This window comes from Streptopelia decaocto (assembly GCF_964273445.1).
Source record: "Streptopelia decaocto genome assembly, chromosome: 2".
Taxonomy (NCBI): Eukaryota; Metazoa; Chordata; class Aves; order Columbiformes; family Columbidae; genus Streptopelia; species Streptopelia decaocto.
The window spans coordinates 100,173,303-100,198,436 of NC_138655.1; the positions used below are offsets into that span (position 1 = coordinate 100,173,303).

Here is a 25,134-nt window from a genome sequence, read left to right on the forward strand (position 1 = left end):
TTTAATTCAAATTAAGGTATATGCAAATCTAAAACAAGACAAGCCGTTTTTACAGAACATGACTGTACTTAAAAAAAAAAAACAAAAAACACTGTAGAGAGTTAATTTACATTTGGATGAAAATAAGCATATCCAGAAATGCAGTTATAAGACTGGACCTTCTCTCTTCTACAAGATATTTTTAGAGAATTTATAAAACAGTTGATTTTTAATAAGATACATCCAGACATGTATATACATACCTCATATTCCTTCCTGCAGACCTTTAAAACATCATTCTTTGCAGAAGCCTGCAAGACAGAGAAATTTGTTTCTGCCTTTATATTAATTGTGATAACCATGGATTCACAACCTATTTAAATGTTCCTTTTTAAGAACCTAAAGAATCCATGTAAAGCTTTAAGAAAAAAAAAAAAAAGAAACAAAGCAGAATCCATGACTGTCAGTAATACATTTAACTAAAAAACAAAACCTTGTATTTCTGCACCAAATTAGCTAATACTGGAAGCACACAAAGCAACTTTATTTTTGTGAAAGGTTTGCAACATAGAGCAGAATACAGAAAACATTCAGGAAATGGAAGAACTTGAGCATAAAAATTTCCCCATTTTGCATGCTCAGCACCATTTTACGTGCTTCTTTCCCTTCTCCTCCCTCTTGTATACACAGTCCTACAGTTCCTATTGTCAAACTGAGTAGTAGAAATTCTCCGTTAAAAACTACAGGTCAGTTTTTACTGTAGAGTACCTTTTGCTACTTTTTCAGATGACAGATATTCAAAATTATTGTTACTACTAACATTAGTTATTTCTCCCTCCAATAATTTAAAATACCAGGGTAAAGTCTGACCTTGGACCTATCATATCACATCAAAATGCCTCCCAAACCCCCTCAAGTTTCAAGAATCAAAATTAAAATCCAAATATTTCCCATTATCCCTAACATTTGACAAGTATCTATATTTTCATTTAAATGACAATAATGTGAAACCTATCAACAGGAGTCAGCTTAAATACAGAATATAGGCAAGATTATGACATAGCAGAGTCTGCTATCAAACCCAACAGCATCTGAATCGGAGAATAATGAGAAATTATATAACCATCATAAGATAAAATTAAGAGAATTTTATAGAACACTGCAATAAATGGAAGTGTTTTTATCAGCTCTTGAAAATACTTAGGATAAGTTTGAAAACTTTGATAAGGAATGCATTTGGAAAAAGATAGATGTATCTTCTTGTCAGAAGGTCAGAAGTACCATTTGTTTACTCAGTCCTCATCTCTTTTCCACACTACTCACATTTGTGTACTCACTGCTCATCTCTTGTCAAGTAGGTCAAACTATATGCTTTTTTTTAGGTTGCCTTTTTTTTTTTTTTTTGCATGACAACAATTTGCAGTAGGTGGCTGGTCCAAGATTAAGATTACACAGGTAACGTGCAAGATACTACAGTGAATATTACGTACATCTGTTTTCCAGAACTGAGTTACAAGGATGGTGACTAATAATTATATGCTCTTTGACTTTGAAGATGTTTTTATGGTCACAAGCATATATTTGGAAAAGAAAAAAAGAAACAAAACCAAAACACAACATATTTCACAGATTTTTAATAAAAAGGTAACCGCTAAATTTATGTACTATGCTTAAAATTGTCATTTGACAAAAATAGTGATATTGTAACACCAAAACCAACTTTCTTCCATCTGATGAACAAAAACGTCTTTAAAGAGGCACAAAAATCTATTTGCAGCTGTAACCACAATATTGCCTCACTAAACATTACACTGCAACAAAAAAGAGAGTGTCAAAACAGCTACATGTTGCCTTCCACTCAGCGTTATTTTAAAATAATGACTTTCACGTAGAGATTGTGACCAAAAAAAAAAAAAAAAAAAATCAAGAAACTAAATATAGCATAACCAAAAAGAGCTGCAGAATCTTTATGGATTCAGTCAACAAATTACTACGAAGTAAAATACTAGAGTGTATTGGCAATAATCACGTGCCTATTGTTTGCAAATCAAAACTAAGTGGATTAGCTCCATTTGCCAAGTGCAGCGGTGGAAGGATGCACCAGCAGCCAGCTCACCAGCTCTCACACTGCGACTTCCACAGCATCAAAGTAATAAACACCATCCGATTTCATCTTAACTGTATCTTCATTACTGAGCAGTTATATGTGGCATCAGAATGTACAAAAAGAACACAGCTAACCCTAAATTCTTAAAATTTCTTCTTCAGGCTCATCAAGTCATAGGAAGCAGTCTAGTCCTACAGCAGAGTTGAAAATAAGTATCCAAAAAAATCCCCCCTCCAAAATCCAGCACTTTTTTAAATCTAGGTATTCAGCTTGGTAGACTTGAACTTCGACTTTTTTACTGAAAATTCACTTTAAAAACATAAATTCTTCGTTTGGGTTTTTGTTTTGTTTTTTTTTTTTTTAATTTGGTTGCTGGCATTTATCACCAGTAGTACTTCCTGGGAAGTATCTAGACATATTTTGCAATTTTAAAAAGAGTTCATGAGATAATTTAATTTTGATGTAAAAAAAATGCACTAAGACGGAAGTTCATAAACAGTAATACATAAATTAATTCAACATGACATAATTTGATATTAACCATAGAAAAACTATTAGAAAGCCTTACCTGTTTACATGCTTGACGACATTCCACAGCAATAGCTAGCTCGCAGCAACCTAAACCAACCCACCCATCAGACTTCTTCAAAACTCCTTTGAAAATAAGATGACATTACATATTACAGTAGAAAGAGAAACTATGCCATCATTTTCCTTTCCCTTCCCATGAGTCAGCTACATTTCAAATTTTATAATTCTGTTCTCATTCAAGAAGTCTATTAACAGATTATATTTTATTGGAATTTTCGAAATAATTCCCAACCAACTTGAAAGCAAGAAAAGGGCAAGTATGTGCCTTAATAAATGCTGAATTTAGCAACTATAAAGTACCTTCTACAAACTAAGTGTAAATGTGCTTTATGCAAACTAATTTTTATGTTCACAGGAAGTATCAGAGTTTGATAATTTGATTAATCTAATCTGAAATATAAGCCAAGAGGAAAAAAAAACTCATTAGAATTAACAACATTATCTCCCACAGACATGTGCTCTTGTTGGTTTCAACAGCATATTCTTCTACCAACTCTGTCAATGCAGAATATGTTTCTTACTTTTTCTTCAATCTTCCTATACTGGTTTTGTTCAGGATGGACTTAAATTTCTTCACCAGAGCTGGGAGGACACAGCTGGGATAGCTGACTCCAGCTGACCAAAGGGGTATCCCAAACCATATCACATCATGCTCAGCAATAAAACCGGGAGGTGGGGGTTGCCGTGCTGGGGGACTGGCTGGGCACTGGTTGGTTGGTTGGGAGCAATTGTTTTCTTTTGCATCACTTGTTTTTATTTTTGTTTGTTTGTTTTGTTTTGTTTTCCCAACCTTTTTCCTTCTTCCATTTTTGTAATTATTACATTGTTTATTGCAAGCCATGAGTTTTCTCACTGTTACCCTTCCGATACTCCCCCCTATCCCATTGGTGAGTGAAGGACCGAGTGGCTGTGTGGGGTTTAGCTGCCTACTGGGGTTAACCACAACACTTCCTCTGCAGTTTATCCCCCTCAATAATGTGGTTTCATATCCAGAATCACCTGCAACAAAAGTTTCACATCTCCCTGCCTCTCTTTTTCCATTTGTTTCATTATCTTAATTTCTTACCATAAAGTTATAGAAAAGCAAATTGCTGCAATAAGTTGTTTCATCCTCTCGATCTATTAACAAATATAGATTTTCTATGTTTTCAAGAGATTAGAAATGAAATAAAAGAATGCATTTCTGTGTCTATTTCTCACATAACTTCAAAGATAGAAATAATTAAAGGGAAAGTTAAACCTACACAGGTACCCAACAGCTGTGGCAAATTTGTTACACCTTTTTCTTAGTGAGAAGGGTGGAATTATTTACCTGAATAAACCACTCATTTTTGTTATGAATATTTTAAAAATAAAGCAATATCTTAGGGCATGTACAAATTAAATTCTGTATGTAGAAATGAAAAGTATAAAGTAAAAGAATTAACCACTTAATTTAAAAAAATGCTCTCAAGTATTTTCAGAAAAGTCACATCAGATGTCCAACTTTAAAAAAAGGAAGTAAAAGAGCTAGGAATGAGACCAGTGAGCTTAAATTCAAATGTCAAGAAAATACTGGGAAAAAAGTCAATACAAATCATTGCCATCAATGCAAAATATTTATTTCATGTATCTCTCATGAACAAAACTGCCTTTAAAATACACTTTGTTGGCTTTACAAACACAGGTGGCATAGAAAGTCTTACCAGAATCAGTCTTTCATGACATTCTGATGGGCAGATTAAGAAAACAAATAGTAGTGAATTTATAAAGGAGGAGAAAAAAAATCTTCAGCTAAATTAACGTATTTTCCCAGAAAATTAAAATATAAATTACATTTATTAAAATCTTAATGCTTGACATAAGCAAGGTAGCAGGAATGCAAAGCAGGTGGAGGGAGCCAAGAGGCAAAGGTGAAGAACAGCTGTTGGTTGCAGCCCACATTTTGTCAGTCTGAAGTGGCCGTCTGCCATCAGGATGGTCCAGACCTCCTGGGCAGCACTGTGGGCCCATGATTAACCTGTCTTTTTGGAGACTGTCCAAATCCTCTTTACATCTATTCAGAGTATTGGCTTACCTTTCCAATTCAAACTAGTTCTAAGCAGCCCTGAAGGCCAAGAACAACTGTAGATTCAGCTCACCTTCCACTTCCATAATTAGGGTATAGAATTAGTTTTTCATGGATCAAGCACCTTTCTGAAAGTATTAAAAGAGATGGCTCTTGTGCACACACCAGTAGTTTGTAATTGATGTTCAAAAATTCACTATTTGATGCATTGTTTTAAACTAATTTCAAAAGCCTACATGGAAGTCATGCACACACATTTAACTATTAATGCATATCCTGTTAATTGCCAAATCAACTACCCGCTACATTTTACTTTAGGCCTAAAATAACGTAATAGTTGTTTCTGCATAACTTACATATATGGACCTATACACAGACTCCTTTCAATCAAAACGGTAAAGTTTGGTAGAATATTTATTAGTAGGATTGATATTGTAAGGCATAAGCAATCTAAAAAAATGCAGAAGAAATATCATGTGCAATATGAAAACAAGATATCTAGTAATCTCTGCTGCAATAATGTCCTGGTTTTGTTAAAAACACATTTCTCTTTTAGTGAATTTGCCTGTCAGCTAAAGCCTTCATATTAGCTGCATTTTCCTGGAGAACCAGACACATGTTTTGGTAAACATAGCAATGGAATGAGAAGTTATTAATAAGCACCTCTCGCGAGAAGGGCAACGAGAAGCAGGTGACCAAGAAACTCACCAATTGAGTATAACATCCCATTCACGTGAATACTTCATATAAAGTGGGAGATCACAAGGATCTCATCCCCTTGTGCTTATGGCCGACATTAGGAGAAGACCTTGCTAGTCGTCCCTGCGAACTGAGGCCTAGTGATAGACTGAATCCAGCTCCGGTTGGCTGCAGAGTCCAATCCAGGACTTTGGGTACCGGCTCTGCAGTTGCTGGGACTTTCAAGACTGGTTTTGTATATTTTGTATTGTTTTCTCTATTCTTATTAGTAGCATTAGTAAAACATTTTTAATTTTTCCAACTCTCTTCTCTCTGTCCTTCTTTTCCTCCTGATCACCTGTCCTTAGTGGGAAGAGGGGAGAGGGAGGGACTGAAGTGAGAAGGGAAAGAGGAGAGGAGATTAACAATACATCTGCCAGGGTTTTGTTGTCACCCCACAGTCAAAAGCCTCAACAAATAACTAGCTATATCCAGGAGAAACACATGATTAATACAGGTGCACAGCTTTAGCAGCAATGTCAACACTGGACAGTCACCAGTGAATCATCACTGAACAGTCAAGCATCCTTATTTTGTGCAATATGGAACCTGTGGTTTTCAGACATACTTTTACTGGAACTAAACTGTACTAAAAGAATGAAGCAAGCTACAAATACATGACAAATTAAGAATGCTGATAAGTTTCAGCCAAAGTTAGTACCTTCTTGGCAAGTAGCTCTCTCCTCACAATATTTAGTAGTAGCAGACAAACTTGTGGAAAATTAAACTGATGTCACGTGTTCAAAAAGCGCTGAGCTGCAATTTTAATACAGCAACTTATAAATTAATTGTGTAGTCAAGGCAATTAAAATGCATGCATTTATAGATTAATATACACCTTCAGTGCACAATTAATTGATTGGAGTCCACAGTCTGATTTTTCACCAAATTAACTGACAGAAGTACAAGACAGATCCCTGAACTATAAAAGATCAGCTGGCTGTGTAACACAGGCTCTTGTCCCACATCATCTCCAAAAAGTTTCTAGAAGCCACATCACATTAGTGATATGATTTACAGCACATGCACATTTTTTCCTTACTATAAACATTTTGCTGCAGTCTCCACAATAATTGAAGTACTGAAGTTATAAACAGAGGTTAAAAGCTGCATAAACATGAAAAGTTAGAATGTCACCTTTCATTTTTTGATGAGAGAAACGTTCTACATTCTGAAAATATCTGAGAAATGCTGGATCACTGTGATCCCAAGGAAAATGGGGAGGAAAACAAAAAGGAAGATGGAAACATAAGTGAAAAACAACTAGGCTGTCATGTTCAAGACTTGCATGTGTCAAGAAGAGTGCAAGAAAGCCCACGTCAAAATTCTGTTGTCTCTTTGAAGTCTTCTACAGTCTGCTTACAGAAAAAGCTAAAGCTTAAAATCAGAACATAGGTATCACCTAGAATTATAGGTTACTAGGTTTGCTCTCCCCTCTGTGCTCCTGCCCACCCTGCCCCTCCCAGCTAGGGATCACTCAATCATCTTTTGTAAGCATTTGCTTGAACAGTATTGTGTGTGCATGGTCATAAACTTTAACTTCCTAGACAAGTCACCCAAAATAATACATGTTCCGTAGGCCTATTGGATTTAATAAACAAACACCGACAAACTAATGATATTTGCCTTCAGAAAACATGGAAAAATAATTTTATTTCAGAGAACAGTTACATTCCTGAACATCTAGTCCTAAGTGTTTAAGGCTTACAACACTGTCTTGGCAAAGACTCATGTTGTTTTGTGAGGATGAGCCATAAAAGAAAGTTAATAGAAGACCACCATGATGGGTTTAAGGAAATGGAAACAAATGTGAAAAAGAATCATAGCTCAATGGGCAGCTGTGGGAATATTAACATTTTAAGGTAACTATCACGGTGAAGTTACTGGTAAATCAAACAATTACAAAATTTAACACAGATCAGCAATATCAAGTTGCTCTAGGGAAGGAATGGAAGAGGAGAAAACACAAACTGTAATGAAAATACACGAAGGACATACCAAGCAGCAAATTATAAGGCAGAATCCCAAATTATTTAGCACGTATGTTGTGTTATGACAGGATGCCACTGAAACCCATAAGAAAACCAGGTTTCCACCTCTTAACTAAACTGCCTGGCATGTCATACTGGCAGAGGCGGGGGTGAAGTGAGAGAGAGGGAGAGAAGTTTTGAAGTTTTAAAGTTCTGAATACCTCCACAGATGGAGACTCCAAAACCTCTGAGCAACCTCTCCCACTGTTCAGTCATCCTTTGTAAAAAGTAAAAGTAAAAAAGCTTTCTCCTATGTTTAAATGGAAGTTACTGTTGTTCAGTCTGTGCTCACTGCCTCTTCTCAAGACACTGGATACCACTGAGAAGAACATGGCTCCATTTTCTTTCCACACTTCCATCAGATAATTATACATATTGATAAGATCCACACCCCTCAGCTTTTTCTTCTTGACAATGGTAAAGAATCCTAGCTCTCACCCTGTCTTCATATTTGTTCTAGTCCCTTAACCACCTTAAACTGGCTCTTTGCTGGACTTGCTCCAATGTGTTAATATCTTTCTTGTACTGAGACGCCCAGAAATGCACACAGTATCCCCAATGTGGTCTCATCAATGCTGAGTAAAAGGGAAGGATCACCTCCCTTGATATGCTGGCAATACTCTCCCTAATGCAGCCTGGGTGCTGCTAGCCTTCTTTGCTACAAGGGCACATTGCTGGATCATGGTGCACTTGCTGTCCCCCAGAATCCCCAGGTACGTTTCTACAAAGCTGCTTTCCAGCTGGTCAGCCTCTTGTTTGTTGTGGAGCATGAGGCCTTCACCAGGTGCAGGACATTGCATTTCCTTTCTTGGAACTTCATAAGGTTTCCTGTCTGCCTATTTCTCCAGCTTGTCAACAACCCTCTGAATGGCAGCACAACAATCCTCTGTAAATACACTGAGGGTGCACTTTGTCTCATCAGTAATGAAAATGTTAAAATGGGACTAGACTCAGCAACAAGGTTTGGAACACTGGCCTCCAGCTGGACTCTATGCCACCTCTCACAAACCTTTGAGCCTAGCAGTTCAGCCAGTTTTCAATCCACCTTCACTGTTCACTTACCCAGCACACACTTCATCAGTTTGTCTATAAGGATGTTAAAAAAGCTGTGCTGAAAGCCTTACCAAAGTTGAGATAGACAACATAAACTGCTCTCCCCTCAACTAACAAGCCAGTCATCTAATCATAGCAGTTATCAGATTGCTAAATATGATTTCTTCTTCATAAATCCATACTGACTATAACCAATCACCTTCTTGTCCTTGATGAGTTTGGAAGTGGTTCATGGGAAGATCTGCTTCATTACCTTCCCAGGGTCTGAGGTGTGACTGACTATCCTCTAGCTCCCCAGGTCCTCCTTGCCCTTTCTACAGGCAGAAGTGACATTTGCTTTCTTGCAGTTCTCAGTATCCTCTCTCAATAGCCATGACCTTTCAAAGATGACTGAGAGTGACCTTGCAATGACATTAAGCCACTCCCTCAGCCCTCATAAGGGTAATCCATCAGGTCCCACAGACGTGTTCAGTCTGCTTAAGCGTTACCTAACTTGATCCTCCATTAAGTGCAAGTCTTCCTTGCTCTAGACATTACCACTGATCTCAGAGATCTGGCATTCCTGAATGCTCTTCTTAGCAGTAAAGACTGAGGCAAAGACAGCCCTAGCCTTTTCAAAGTAATTTGTCACCAGGTTTCCTGTCCCATTCAGCAGCAGATCCTCACTTTCCCTACTCTTCCTTTTGCTGCTGATGTAGTTAAAGAAACAGAGCAGTCTTCTGGCTGCTCTTCACAAACCTCACCAGGATCAACTCCAGATAGACTTGGCTTTTCTAGCCCCATTATGCATAACTGGAGATTGGCAGGGTGATCCCTGAAAATCAATCAGCTATCTGGGATCCCTCTTCTCTCCAGGGCCATATCCCATGGGATTCTTACGAGTAGATTGCCTGTGCCCTCCTGTGTTGTCTCTTCAAAAGGCATTCAAGTGATTGTAGTTGCCCATGAGCATCAGGGCCTGTGGACATGAGACTTCTCCCAGTTGTATTAAGGAGGTCTCATCTACTACTTCTTCCCAATCAGGCAGTCTGAAGCTGACACCAACAACATAACCCATGTTGGATTGCTTGCTAATATGTTGATATGCCCATACTATGCCCATGTGCCGTTCTCAGCTGGCTCATCATCCATCCCCAGGCAGAGCCCCCCCCCTAGCCAGTTACACTCTTATGACAACTGCCCCACTCACCTGCCTGTACCCGTCCATCACAGCACTCCCGCTGCGGAAGCCTCCCTGCTATGTCTCTGTGACCCCAATAAAACCATAGTCCTGCAACTGCACATAGACTTCTAACTCCTCCTCTTTGCTCCCCATGGTGCATCCCCTAGCATAACGGGTATTTCACAGAGGCACTCAGCTTGTATTGATTTCCCAGAAAAGGAATAAGAGCTTCCCCTATAATACTATCCTATATACACCACATCATTAATTTACAAAATCCTACAGTGCATGGAATCACTGAAGAATACTTAAAAGAATTTTTTAAAAGGCTCACATCAACACAATAACTTCACATGCAAGAAGAATGCAAAGAGACCAGAGCTCTGTGCAGGTACAAAGTTCAGGGTACCAGCTTAGGATACTACAACTTACCACAGGACTAAACCATGATTTACAACACCATTGAAAAAGTGACTCTTTTTCATAAATCAGAGTATAATAGAATCCTACCATAAAGACACTGAGAGGCCTCACACCAGTTTAGAAAGTACAGGAAGCCAATTTGGGAGTGGTTCAAACAGAAAGATTTCCAGTGCTTTTTCAATTGCTTACACAGACCTAACATTCAAAACAAAAGATCTGTTTCTCACTTGCAGTAAAAGCATTTCCACTCATTTGTATTTGGCTACTGAGCTTTAATAAAGATTAGGTACTGTGTCAAACTAAAACTATATCAGGTTTTAGATGAGAGAAGCATTACAACTCCAAATTATATTACTGGTTAAGTAAAACTAGCAAAATGTTATGACAGCACATCTCTTTGCCTGCACTGGAATCAGCAGTTTGCGTTAGTAGCGTGGGCAGGGAAGTCTGAGCAGATGCCATGAAACTGTTATCTTTCCACATGCCACTTTTTCAGCCATAGCATGTTAATTTCACTCGAAAGTCTTTTAGAAATGATATATTATGTGACAGCACTAGTTAAGTACAATTTAAGCTATTTTTGATCTCTCCTTTTACCATAACAATCCTGTCTTGTGATTTATGCTTTAACTTTCTAATCCACCTGTACCAAGTAGTTTAGTTCTTGCTCTGAGCCTCTATGCTTTTTAGTTTGTCTAGTTCTTATTATTCCCCCTGTTGTTTTTTTTTCCTAATTATATTGCATCTGAAGCAAAACTGCAATAATCCATGATTTTATAGATCAAGCTACAGTATACTGAAACTAAAAATAACAGAAAAACTTTAAAGGAAAAAAACTTTGGTATTTCTTGGATATGTCACAGAAGCACACATTTAATCATACAAACATGTTAAACACTTTCTAATTACGAAAAGAAAATAAGTGTTTAAAATGCACAGGTAACCCAGTTTAGACTAAATTAAATTAGACGCAAAATACATTTTATAATGGAAGCATAAATTGTCGTGAAATCTATAAGTGCAGGTGATAGATACAGCATCAAAACATGCATTTGGTGAAAAAGCAGTATGTTCAATAGTAAACTAGTATTTCTTACCTGGCAAAGAAGAATTTATACAATCCCACACTTCTCCCTGAAAAGGAAAACGCAATTAAGCAAAAGTAAGTGTACAGAATAAGAGAGTTTCCAGCAGACACAAACCTGCATTTTCTGCATTTTTGCCCTGGGTTTTAAATATCCTCCTGGAAGAATTCTTATGTCTAAAACACCTTTTGAAAATGTGCTATGTGATATGAGTAACACTTGCTTTGATGAGAAGGCTGCCATCTACAGAATATGGAATCAATAGTAGTGTTTTTGTAGGTGCAGAACATAGCATATTTCAGGTAATCAAAGTTATCTAATGAACTTTCTCCACCAGTGTTTAGAGAACTATGCAGCAACTCTTTAGACAATGAAAAAGATTTATCTAGGACGAAGACCTGTGGAGAAACTTATTGCTCCTTTCCACCAGCTTTAAAAAAAAAAAAAAAAACAAACAAACCAACACCACACACAAAACAAAGGAAAGAGGCTTTAAAGTACCTCAGAGACCAGAGAAATGTAGCTTCAGGGAAAGATAGATACATGGAAGAAAGATCTGTAGAAGTGAAGTTTACTGACACAAAAGGTTACAATAGGGATCTGTTCGGTTCCCCCAACTGCAAAGTACTTCTGGTCCTAAATACACATCCTGCTAAATGACCTAAGTGGCTGCTGGTATTAGACAGAAGAATTCCCTTTTGTTTTGTTTTTTTTTGCCCAGAGCAAAAAAAGAGGGTGAAGAGCTTACCAAAGAGTTGCTGTTCTTACCCCTCTCATTACTGTTACTACCAGGACTACTAGCCAAGCTGACTACAGGGAATTCTTTAGACTGAGGCAAATATGAAAGAAATCTCAGGTCCAACACTGGTCTGCCACAGGTACTTATGCTACCCACCCAATAAAAGTTACAAATGCCCCGGAAGAAGGAAGTCTAGGCAGCAGAGGAAGACTTGAATCTAAGGTAAGAATTTTAGTTGAATTGTCAGAAACAAGTGCATATTGCAGTTGCAGGGGATGCGCTGTGTTAGAGGGCTGAAGAAGTTATGGGAGTTGCTATGCACTATATGCCAGATGTTTAACATGCTGCCACTGGAGTCTTACTACACTTAGGTGATATGATCACAGTACAATATCTTAAAATTACAAGAGTACAGAAAAGTCTTGAAGGATTACATGTATTTTAGTACAACGTTACTGAACTCAATTTTTTTTTAAGCAAGCACTAGGAAAACCTTAATTAGATGAAATCAGAAGAAAATTCTGCAAAGAGTAAGAAGGGAAGTGACAAGACTGTACTGGGTTTACATGACAAGGTTATGGTAGCAGGGGGGCTGCAGGGGTGGCTTCTCTAAGAAGATGCCAGAACCCCCATGTTCGATAGAGCCAATGACGCCAGATGAATCAATCAGCAACATTAGTAGCACCTCTGTGATATTTAAGAAAGGCTAAAAATTGCTGTGCAACAGCAGTGGGAAAACAGGAGTGACAATATGTGAGACAACCCTGCAGACATCCAGGTCAGTGAAGAAGTTGAGGCAGGAACTACTCCAGGTGCTTGAGCAGAGATTTCCCTGCAGCTTGTGATGCAGACCATGGCGATACCAGCTGTCCCTCTGCAGCCCATGGAGGTCCACAGTGGAGCACAGATACCCCATCCTCATGTCGGAGCAGATGGATGTGCCCCTGAAGGAAGCTGCAGCAGGACTTGGGACCCCACAGGGGACCCACACTGGAGTAGTCTGTTCCTGAAAGGCTGTGCCTTGTGGAAGGGACCCATGCTGGAGCAGTTCTTGAACAACTGGAAGGACTCATGTTGGAGAAGTTAGTGGAGTACTGTCCTGGCCTGGTGTCCTGTGAGAGGGACACCAGGCTGAAGCAGTGGAAGAGCAGGAGGATGAAAGTGTGGCAGAGACAAGGTGTAATGAACTGACCTCAACCCCCCTTCACCATCTCCCTATGCCGCTTGGGGGGAGGAGGCAGAGAAAACCAGGAGTGAAGTTGAGCCTGGGAAGAAGGGAGGGGTGGGGAGAAGGTGTTTTTAAATTTGTTCTTATTCTCCTTATCCTACTCTGACCTTTTGATTGACAAATTAAATTAATTTCCCCAATCTGACTGTGTTTTGCCCATGACGGCAACTGGCAAGTCATCTCCCTGTCCTTACCTTGACCCACAAGCCTTTCATCATATTTCCTCTCCCCTATTCAGCTGAAGAAGGGGAGTGACCAAGTGGATTTGGTGGGCACCTTGTGTCCAGCAAAGGTTAACCCACCACAAGGGGCTTTAAATGAGTGTTGGACATGTTCTTTAAGACCAAACAAAAAGTTCAATTCAATCACACCGAAACAGCAAGTTATATAGTCATGCAATGATTCTGTCACCACAAGAATTAATGATTTTCCAAAGCTGCAATGGATATGTATCTAATGATCTAAAACTGCCTGCCTCCCTATCTGTGATACTCTTGCATAAGAGTCAAAGTCAGCTCAAAACAAAAGGGTAAAGAGCTGCTACATCCACTAGTTCCGTCCCATTAATTCAGTTGACTTCCCTTATTTCAAGAGAAGGTTAATGGTAGGACTCTATGATCTCAAGGGACTTTTCCAATGTAAATTATTCAAGTCCAAGTGACAATCACCCAGCACAATTTTTTGCAACATAGGTCAGATTTTCATTCAATTTCATTGCTTACACAACCAGGACACCTAGCAAAACTGTCAAGTCCCATCTTACTGCAAGTAGCATAATATATGATGGCCTTACAAAAAAGAAAAAAAAAATGAAACTACTTTGCAGACCAAATTTAATTATAATAATTTTTCTAGTCCTCATAAAAAGGAAGAAAAAGCTTGAAGACATATGCACATGTTCTACCAGCTCAAAACTCAGCAAGAAAATAAAATTCAAGTAATTTTAAAAACTTATTTTTGCAAGCAAAACTTTGTTAATATAAAATTAGATGTTTGGCTTTATTTAATTAAATCTAGCAAGCCTTACCATTGATTCTGGACAATACTCAGGTGCTCGCTGCAGTAAGTGCTTCAAACGGGAATCACTCTTCGAAGACAAAATCTGTTAGAAACAAAACACACTTTAAAACACTTAAAATGCAACTATGTATTGAATATTTTTTCAATTTATTTTGTCCTTTTTAGTTTCACTTCTATCTACCCTTTGACAACTTTGGCTAATGGTTAATACATAAACAATGTAAAATTAAAATGTTATTTATTTATAGTCTATCAAATATGTTGTACTTTTTATGAAGAAAGAATTTTTATATTTAGTAGTGAATGAGAATTTCCTCCTCAAACCCTTCAATCAAGAAGTTTCTGTTGAATAGGCAGTGAGAAAAACAGGATTTCTGCCCCACACATCAAAATATTATACTATTCTATTTACTTCATTAACCTTCTCCGACATGTTACATGACCTCAGGCAACTAAACTCCTTCCAAAAAACCCTGAAAAAAGTAATTTCCGTGGAACACAGATGAACAAAACCTTGACTAGTTAAAAAGATTATCAAAACTAACATGAGAATGAATACTACTCACAGCAGAAGAAGATCAAGTTAAGCACCACCTAAGCAAACTGAACATCCAAAAGCTCATGAGATTGGATGGGATACAACAGAGGATGTTGAGAAGCTAGCCACTGTCACTGCAAAGCAGCTTTGGTACCATTTTTGAAAGACCATGGTGATGGGATGAGGTCCCTTGTGACTGACAAAACCAAACATTATATCCATTAGAAAGGCAAGAAGGATAATCTGGGGAATAACAGGCTGTTCAGCTTACCCTCAGCTCACAGAAAGATTGTGGAACAAATGCTTACAGAAGCCATGCCATGGCACATGAAGGAAAAGAAGGCAATTGGAAACAGTCAAAACAGGCATACCAAGGGCAAATATAGCCTGACAGCTTTCCATAAAGAAAAGATTGGTTTAGTAAAAAAATGGAGATCAGTCTATGTTGTCTACCTCAACTTTAAAAAGGTTTTTGCACTGTTATCTCTCACCATATCTTTAAAACCAAACAGGTGAAACATGGATGGGCTACAAGGTGCGTGACAAACTGCTTGGACAGCAGGGCTCAGTAGTCAGCAGTTCAATGTGTAAGTGTTGGCCACTGAGAAGGTGTACAATATGGGAGTCAAACCAATACTGTTAACAGCTTTATTAGTGAGCTGAACAATGGGACAAGAAAAACCCTCAGCAGGTAAGCAGAAGAGCCTAAAGTGGGAGCTGTCATCGATATACTGGAGGGTAGAGCTGCCACACAGATGGCTTTCAGTGGGCTGACATAAACCCAAGAAGAGCAGTTCAACAAAGACAAACAGAATCTTGCAGATGAAATGGAATAGTCCTATGCAACAGTACGGGCTGGGTGCTCACTGGCTAGAAAGCAGCTTTGCAGAAAAGGATGTTGGGTCCTCGTGGATAACAAGCTGAGCATGGGTCAGAAGTACACTGATGCAGCATGCTGCACTTCCTGAGCAGCAGCACCACCAGCAGGTTAAAGGAAGATGAGTATTCTATGAGGCGCTGATGAGGCAACGTCTGCAATATCAAACCCACTTTTGTTCCTTGCACAGGGGTGGCACATTATTGAACTACAGAGAGTCCAGTAGAAGGCCACAAAGGATGCTGGACTTTACAATGTACCACAACAGGCCAAGGTAAAAGAATCTGTTCAAACTGAAGAAGGGTTAAGAAGGAGCAAGGGGTATCTAACTTCCTGTCATCCGGCATCTGAGAAAGGATTATGGAAAAGACGAGTCAACCATTATCAGAGTTGCACAGTGGATGGATGAGCTGCAAAAGTAATAAGTTGCAGCAAGAGAAATTCTGACTAGGTGCAAAGCGAAAAAAAAAAATCTTCACTATTAGAGTACTTAAGTGCTCCCCAGAGAGGCTGTGGAAAGCCCATCCTTGAGGATATTCAAAACTTGATGAACAAGATTCTGAGCAACCTGATTTAATTTTGAAGCTTGCACCTCTGAGCAGGTTAGACAAAATTACACTTCCAACTTAAATTATTTTGCACAGCTATATTTGGGAAGAGATTTTACCTTATTGACTTTCATACACAATTCTGAATCATGACAATTAATCTTTTTTTTCTCAAGTGTCTTTCAGACCATTTTGCAGTGTTGCTCATCTCATCTCCTTGTAACAAGATGCTTTTACTTCATCACCTTTTTGGCATTGTTTTTGTTGCTGTTGTTTTGGTTTGGTTTTGTTTTTTCCAAGTTTCATGGAAGTGTTAAGGAAAGTTGAGCTCTCGGCACATTTTAAATTGTTTTCTGGTCCCACATTAGTCATGGTTTTAGTTCTTTAGCAGTCCAATAAGTAAAACACTTACAAATTAGAACAAAAAAAATGGGCAACAAGAGGGATTGAAACATTCCTGATAATGTGAGATATGAAACTGGAAGTCACAGGAATAACAGAAACATGGATATATTTTGGATCTTTCAGAAGGAGAAATACATTATCATGTGTCAAATTCAGAATAAAACTGTAAAGTCATTGAAATAAAAACAAGAGAGTAACAGTACTGGTTTCTGAAATGAGAGCACAAAAAAAATGCAGTAGTATTTGGGGTCTCTTAGGGTCACAGAATAGTAAAATAACTCAGGTTGGAAGGGATCTTGGAATATCATCTATTTCAACTTCCTGCTCAAAGCAGGGTCAACTAGGAGACCAAACTATGTTGCTCAGAGTTTTATCCAGTCAAGTTCCAAAAGCCTCTGAAGACAGAGAACGCACAGCCTCTCTGTTTTCATGGTGGAAAAATTTCTCCTTATAACCAGCTAGAACTCTAATGTAAATTCTTGACTGCCCTCTCTTGTCGTCCCACTATGTACCACCGTGAAGAACCCAGCTCTGTCTTTTGAGCAATCTTACAGTAGGGATAAGAAGGCTGCTCTGAGGTGCTCCTTCTTCCCCAGGCTAAAGGCAGTTCCCCCAGCCTCTCTAGAAGCATGTGCTTCAACCATCTATAGTTACCTTGGTGACTTTGCTAACTTGTTCCACTTAACTGATGCCTTTCTTGTAACAGGGAAGACAAAACTGGGCACTGTGGGAGATTTGAGGGATTTTCTTGAAGTTAATGTGTGGATGGGATTCTATTAGATGGAGATTTGTTATTAAACTAGCCAGGCCCGAAAGAATTTCAAGGCCACCTTGGAAAGCTGAAAACATGACATAAATCAACAGACCTATTGGCAGTGAGACTCGGGCACGTGGACAGTTCGTGAGCATAGACAATATCCAATCAGCTAATGCATGCTTGGAGCGTAGCTAATGCATGCTTGGAGCGTGGACACATGATCAGGAAATAACTGCATATATAAGGAGGCTTGTTTCTGTAACAAATGGCTTCACTTGAATTCATATTGGATTGTGTGGAGTCCATGATTTTTCGCCCTCACAAGTGGTGATTCCGACGTGATCCATAAGGAGAATTTACGGAAGGGGGACAACTGCTGGGGGGAGAGAGCCCCAGCTGGAACTGCTCGGCTGGACCGTGACTGGGACGTAGTCTGTGGGCTGCGTGACTCCTGATTGATCGCTACAGAAGCGACACAGGAGGCTCCATCTGCAGATGAGTGCCTCCATCCTGTGCAGAATGGAGTCTTTCCCATGGTGGCACCAGTTCATTAGGCCAGGATGGCTCCCTGATGGAGCCTGTTTCTCCTCACCTGTCCTAAGGGCCTAACTCTATTCTGTAAGTGCATATTCAAAGAGAGGCCAAGTAACTCTTACTGCTGTCAGAATCATAGAATGTCCTGAGTTGGAAAGGACCCACAAGGATCATTGAGTCCAACTCCTGTCACTGTATATAACAATGCCACAGTTCACACCATATATCTGAGGGTATTGTCTGGTCTCTACTTGAACACTGTCAGGTTTGGGGTTGTGACTGCCTCCCTGGAAGTCAGAAGTCACAAACTTTCAGTCTCCAGTAAGCATAGCCTCTGGCCATCCTTCTTTCCATGCAATGTGTAGTTCAGGCTATTGCCCTTGCAGGTCCTCCATGAAGAGCTTGCCTAGCTCCCATTTACAGTGAGGCATGCTTTTATCCTCAGCTTCTTTATATGACAGTTCAGGAAGCATGACTCCTGTAGTTTAAGTGCCATTGACTCAAGGAAAAACACTAGCCTTTCCCTGCAGCCCAGGACTTGGAAGGACACATTCTTCCTCGAGAGCTCCCTCTGGGTCAAGACCTCCAACATGTCATGAGTCTTTGGCCCCACCAGTTCCAGATACTGTCATGCTGGACATAACAGATAAACACGGTATCAAGCAGCACATCTGCACCTCCTGCTGGCTTTCTCCACAAGAAGCAGCTGCATTAATGTCCCAGTTCCTGTCTGTGCACCCTGGTTGCTGACATTCCCTAAGCATTAGATAAACAAAAATATGGTGCATAAGCCTGCTCTCTATCTCTCCCTGCCATCCCTGACAAGCAACTTCAATGTTTTATGGCTCGAACTACCAACTCTAGCAGGAAAACATTTGTTTTTAAATTATTAATAAATTATCATGTCAGGATGGTACAGTGTGGTGGTACAGACAAGGTAGTAAGTATATTGCAAATATTTTAGAAAAAGTACTTGGAAAGATAACAAAACCAACTCTGTTCCCATAGTCACTCCCTGTATATGTAAAATTTCATTCTACAAATTTTATGTTTAAGACAAGGGGGTAAGTATCAAATAATACACTCCAAAATGAATTCAACACAGACAAAGCATTGGAATCATGCTGCACAAAATGGTTAAGTTACAGAACAGGAAAAATCAGAAGAAAAACAGTATACAGCTCCTTCAGCCAGTTTGTTAGCCTATATCAAAGGACCATTCAGAAAATGACGCTACTAGACTGATATGCGGTAACTAAGACAGCTCCTTACAGAACAATTTGAGGGGTGCCAGTCTTGCTTCAGGTTTGTTCTAGACCTCTCACCACAAAGACTGAATATGTTGATTATGTGAGCAGAGAGAGATCATCCAGATAAGACAAGATCAGAATACCTTACAAAAACCACAGAAAACCCCACACAATAATTATAGCTGGTATAACAGAAATGGGATGAAATTTGACAGTAAAAAGCTCAAGGCCTTTCATCAAAAGCTAACACAAATTCACATGATAAACTAGGAACTTCAAACTACTAGAACAGAAGAAAGAATTGGACAGATTATTCCAATGCCATCGCAATTCAACTACTAAACCTGCCTATTAAATTTGTTTATATATCGGAATGGGTATCTTTCTCTCACAAAAAAGTTTTAACACCATTTTTAAGGTTTAGTGCTATATTTTTGTTTATAATACCACGTACAGTTTTGCTTGCCTGTATTGAAATAGATAAACTTATGCTGGAAGGGCTGCAGGAATAATTATAGGAATTGAGAGAATATCTTATGCAAAGAGACTATAAGACTTTTCCTTGTTTGGCCTAACAGTATGAAAACTGCAAGGGGATTGGGTTGCATCCTATAAATATATTGGAGAAGGAGAAGTGCAATTTAAACTAAAAGTTTTGTTAGTACAACCACAGATAAATATAAACCTAATCACAATCAGGTTTAGTGCTTGAATAGCCCCAAGGCAGGCAATGAAGACAAGAAAAGTGTGCAGGTACAATGCAAGGACATAACTTTAATGTAAAAATTGCGTACATATGTATGTATGCTTTATCGATGCAAAATTTAAGGTATATAAATTCGTATAAATACACATACACAAAGATGTACAACATCCATCCAAAGGTACAAATCTAAACATAAGCTGTGGAAAAATATTTTCCAAGCCTGAATTTAGCACAAACAGCTCTTTATTATTACCTTATGAACAGAGTAAGTAAGCAGATTTCTGCTGGATTCACAAAGCCATATATTATAAGGGGTATCTCAGATGCTTAGCTGAGAAATATGAACTGCCAGAAGAAAGAATAGTACCAACATCTTGTTCTTAATTTTAAATTCCCTAAAGCTTTGAAACACAGAAGATCCAGAAATTCCTACCTTCACTCCTCCATTTCCTAACATGGTTATCACTTCTTGACTAAATCCTGACATCAAATTTGTATGGCTATTTCTCCTCAACTTCAGTAGAACCTGTTTTCCACTATGAAAGGAAAGAGGACTACAGTTTTAAACCTTTAACAATAATATTAAATCTCACGATCACACATAATATTCACACAGAAAATAATTTGCTTATAACTCTAATCTTGCCGCAACATTGTCTTAAGAGCATGATTTTAACTTTGAAGGATAAACTACATTTAAAAGAAGCTTACCTGTTCACAGACATCACGGCACATTAAGTTGTCCTTTGCATGGTAACAACAAGACAAGCCTATTGGAAAAGCAAGGGGAGAGGAAAAGATATTAAAATGACTTGAAGCATGTATCTATCGCTTCTGAACAGAAACACCCATTTGATGGCCTATCAGGACCATATGTCTGGTTCACAGATGATCATGAGAAATTTTCGTTCCCAGAAGGTGAAAAAGAACATGAGAAGTTTCGTTCCGAAGCTGATGAAGACCTGTTAATTGAGTTCAGACCTACCCCTGAACACTCACTGCCACCAAAAGGAGATCTCACTCTCTGTCCATCTGATTCTAGACACATTTCTGCTGCTTAACATGCACTAGCTTGGCACCTGCCAAATTCTTTCCAGAGGTAATTTATTAACCCAAGGGAAAATAGATAGATAGATAGATAGATAGATAGATAGATAGATAGATTTGTGAACAGAACACCCACCAAACCACTCCATGTATGGAGACTATATGCCTTTGTAAACTGAATCATCTCACATAGAATCTGAAAAATACAAGAACCAGTTAGGAAAAGGTGGAAAAAAAAATTTGAGCAGGAAACCCTTTTCAGACAGAGGTAAACATAGCTGCTTATTTAACTCTGGCTTCTTAGAAACTTTGAATGCAATTATAAATCGTTTCAGTGTGGTGGATGATTAAGAGTGGTTTTGCCTGACTAGATGAAAGTCATGAAGCAAACACAGATATGAACACATCAACAGCAAAACAAATGAGAAATGAAGCACTGAGAAGTCACGAAATGCCAAGGTTTAAAGTGGCATTTTTAACATTATACTTTGTTGTGCTTAGTTCCCCCAACATCCAAGTATTCCTTCATTCAGAGTTAAGCTTGGCAAGTACAAAATGAATTGCACAACTCTTTGATATCCATTTTCATCCTCACTGCCCACTGTTTGGAATAGTGTATTAGAAAACAGACAGACAGAGGTTTCCTTCAAAGCTTTTATTTCCACGGACATCTTCACCCACAGGAACATTTAATGATTACAGATTTCTAATCAATTGTATTTGAATTATGTATCACACTGATACAACGTAATAGCAATACGGTACAATGATACCACACATATAAAGTTGTCTTTCACAATATCTAGTTACTAAATAGATTTTGACTGAACCAATAAGAGGGATCTTGGGCATGAATTCCTTGACAATTTCACAGCTTACAAGTGTTTTCATCTGAAAGTTCATAGCTGTTACAAGAAGATAATCAATTAAAAAAAAGAAAAAAAAAAAAAAGGAAGAAGAAAAAAAGAGTATCCACCACCAGCTAACCCAAAATTCTCCAATATTGAAATGACATTAAAAAAGTAAATTTCAGCCTGAAAATGTCAAGGAACTGGGCAGAGAAAGGGTGGGCAGGGAAGGGGTGGGGAAGAATTGCTGAAAAGGATGTCTGAAAGAGTCATAATTTCAAATGGCTGTGACAGGAATGAACTATATTTTAATACAGAAATCTATAATTTCTGAAGAGGAAAGAAGAGAAATCAAAGCAGGACTTGTAACTGGTGAATGTTTCCATTAATAATTAGAAACAAGGCAGCAAAATGCTTGTAATAAATGAGGACAGCACCAAAATCCTGCTTACAACCTCATGAAATGAAATAATGAAATTGTAAAATTGACTTTAACGTTTTCTGATTATTTTCTACCATCAGAGAAAAGGACTGAGATATGGCACAGGTGGCTTAAAAATATTTCCTATTTGAGAGCTACACAGCGACCTTCTGTAAGCTGATCTGTCTCAACACTCAACTTCATCATGAGCACGCTCCACCATGTTCAAAACTCATTATTTCACTCAACAGAAAAGCTTTCCTTTATACTCTCTTAGTCCTGTTATAAAGACATGGTATTAGAAATATGTAACAACAATATAAACCATTAACTTCTAAGAACAGGCAGTTTTTCTTAAGGCAAGAGTTGCACTTACTTCAGAAGTATTGCTAAATTTTAGTGCCTACGCAATCAGACTGCAAGAACAATAGCACAGTGCCAGAGAAAACATTCAGGTTCACAATGAAAAGATAGCCAGCAAATTAATTGTCCTAAGTAAAAAAATCCAACCAAATGTACTTAAATATAGGCTTTTACTTACAAACAGAAATGCTGGCTACTCAAACAAGTTTTTGTTGTTTTGTTTCACCATACATCCCAGAAATTTTTAATTCTATAAATTTTTATGGAGAGTAACTGCTACACTTAAGAGATTCAAGAATTCAGAGTTCCTAGTCTATAAAGAAAATTTACATTGGCTTAGGTGACACTGCATAGGTTTAAATGCATAGATCACTATAATCTGAGTTCATTAGTATCTTTGGCAACGTTTATTAAACGCTCCTCAAACACTTCCATTACCAAGCTTCAACTCTTAGCAATTATGCTAAAGAGTGTAACAAATAAGTAGCAATATACTAAACTTCATGGTCATTTCATTCCTTTTATACAAAATCCTAAACAACTGGTGGTATCTTGAATTATCAGCAAATTAAACTGGCCCACAGTGATCTTCAGTGCTTAAGTCAGAAATGAAAGTTATAAACAATATCCATTCCAAACAGAATTCCTCAGTTCTCTTTCCAGTTAACCTCTTATGACATCTCTTTCAACCAGTCCCTTACTTTCTTATTGCCACTTTATCTGATTTTACTAAAAAATGTTCAGGTTTCCTTTCAAAATTTTATTCATGTCCCACTATGAAATATCCTACTTCTTTCTTTTATAAGATCTCCTATCTGAGTAGGTTTATCAAGCAGAAGTTGGACTAGAGTATGCCTTATTTCATTCCACTAGCTTTCTACTGCCTTCTTCCCAAAACCATGCCTCATTAGAAATCAGAACTATAGAACAGTGAAATGCCTATAAGTACCTCAGTGATTGCAGTCTTCTGCTCTAAAGTATTACATATTTTGTATTTTACATTTCTGTGACAGCATTATCAACATGATCTATTTATTAAAAGCTATTTGCCAATAACTGTGCTTGTGCTGCCTTTTTCTTTTTTTTTCATTACTCTTTTTTGGCCCTGTCAAGTGGTTATCTGCTATCACATCTTTAATGCAGGAACTATATTACCACTGTCCTTCTCTCTATTAAACGTCTTGCCTTCACTTTTAAAAAAATTCAACACCTTGTTCTGAACCATTCTTCTTATTGAAAACGTTAGCAAAACCACAAGGAAGACAAGCCTTAGAATACAAGGGCTGTTCCGACATTTCAAGTTGGGTTTTACACCAGGTCTTATCCATTTCAACCCACAATCCTGTGAATTTACATATTGCCAGCGTGACAGCTGAAGACACAAATCCCAGCCCCAAGTCACGTAACCCGGAGAGTTTAAAGAAGGGGCCTACCCCCATCACAAAGCCAGGCGGCATATGAGAAAGACGGCCTGCACTCCCCTCCTCGCTACCTCAGCCATGCAAGCCCCCTCCGTTCGGCTGCCAGCCTTCCCACCAGAGCGTCAGGCGGCTGCTCTCCACAGGAAAGCGGGGGGCGTGGGGAAGGCGGACACCAAGACAGCAGCAGGGGGGAGATCGACACTAGGAAGGCGACACTCCCCCTTCCTCCCAGCGCCCCGCGGGCACCCGGGACCCGCCCCCGACCCTCACCTGCTGCGGCATCGCGCCCACCGGCCTCCCACTTCTGCGGAGCAAGTGCGGGCAGCAAGCGGGGGCCGGGGCGCCGTGCCCCCTCTGCCCCAGCTGCAGCCAGCCCGCTCCCGGCTGGGGCGAGACACGAGCGCCCCGCGGCACCGGCCGCACCCCAGCTCCGCAGGCAACGCCATATCCCCAAGGCTCCGGGATCCCGCGGATGGCCTCGCCCCTGCGCCATGTTGTTGAAGAGGGACGCGCGGAGCCGTCTCCCCCCTCCGCGGCTCGCTACTCACCGGCCGCCCCAGAGAGGAGCAGCGGAACCGCCACCAGGCAGAGGAGGGCCCAGGGCCACCGAATGGCCGTTACCGCCATGGCCGGGTCGCGAACCCGCAGCGCGCTGACGCGCCTCAGCGCCCGCCGCCCAGCTCCGCCCCGCGACCCCCGCCCGCCAGACAAACGGGTTCTGACGCCGGCAGCGCCCGCTCCCAGCCCCACTCTGCCTCCTGCTGCCCCCATTGGCTGTGGCTGCCCAGCCAGGCCACGCCCCTCCTGCCTGGCCGCCGCGGACATTCCTGCGGGCCAGAGGGGCCGCCGCGGGGAGGGGCGTCCCGCGCCGCCGGCAGCCCAGCCCCTCTCGGCGGGGATAGGCGGGTGACAGAAAGGGGCGTGGCCTGCAGCAGGGCGGTGCCCGCAGCGGCCCGGCCGCGGATGTGGACTCGATAGTTCCGCTGCAGGGTGGCTGGGCTGTGTGCGGGCACCGGTTCTGTGGTACCTGTACCGACCTTCGCCGCCGCCCGCACAGGCATCCCGCAGCATTCCCCCCAGGTTCATGGAGCAGCAGAGGTGTGCTCGGAGGGGAGAGATCGGGCGCGTATGGGTTGAAAGAGGGCTAAGGACTGAAGAAACAGTGTTTAAGAGAAGGTTTTTGTGAAGGAGGCAGAGACCTCAACTGAATTAGTTGG

The 25,134-nt window shown here is 39.8% G+C and overlaps 1 protein-coding gene across 3 annotated transcripts in view; it reads right to left on the reverse strand.

The window, feature by feature from the left end:
* RECK (reversion inducing cysteine rich protein with kazal motifs) overlaps nt 1–24,659 on the reverse strand; it is a 65,163-nt gene extending 40,504 nt beyond the window's left edge. For all 3 annotated transcript variants that reach the window (XM_082044844.1, XM_082044843.1, XM_082044842.1), the window contains exons 1-6: nt 24,466–24,659; nt 20,529–20,587; nt 14,210–14,284; nt 11,228–11,264; nt 2,655–2,740; nt 243–290 (exon numbers count right to left, since the gene is read on the reverse strand). In XM_082044844.1, coding sequence (XP_081900970.1) covers nt 243–290; nt 2,655–2,740; nt 11,228–11,264; nt 14,210–14,284; nt 20,529–20,587; nt 24,466–24,544 — 384 coding nt within the window. In that variant the 5' untranslated portion in view covers nt 24,545–24,659. The remainder of the gene's footprint in view (nt 1–242; nt 291–2,654; nt 2,741–11,227; nt 11,265–14,209; nt 14,285–20,528; nt 20,588–24,465) is intronic.
* Between the last annotated feature and the right edge of the window lie 475 nt (nt 24,660–25,134).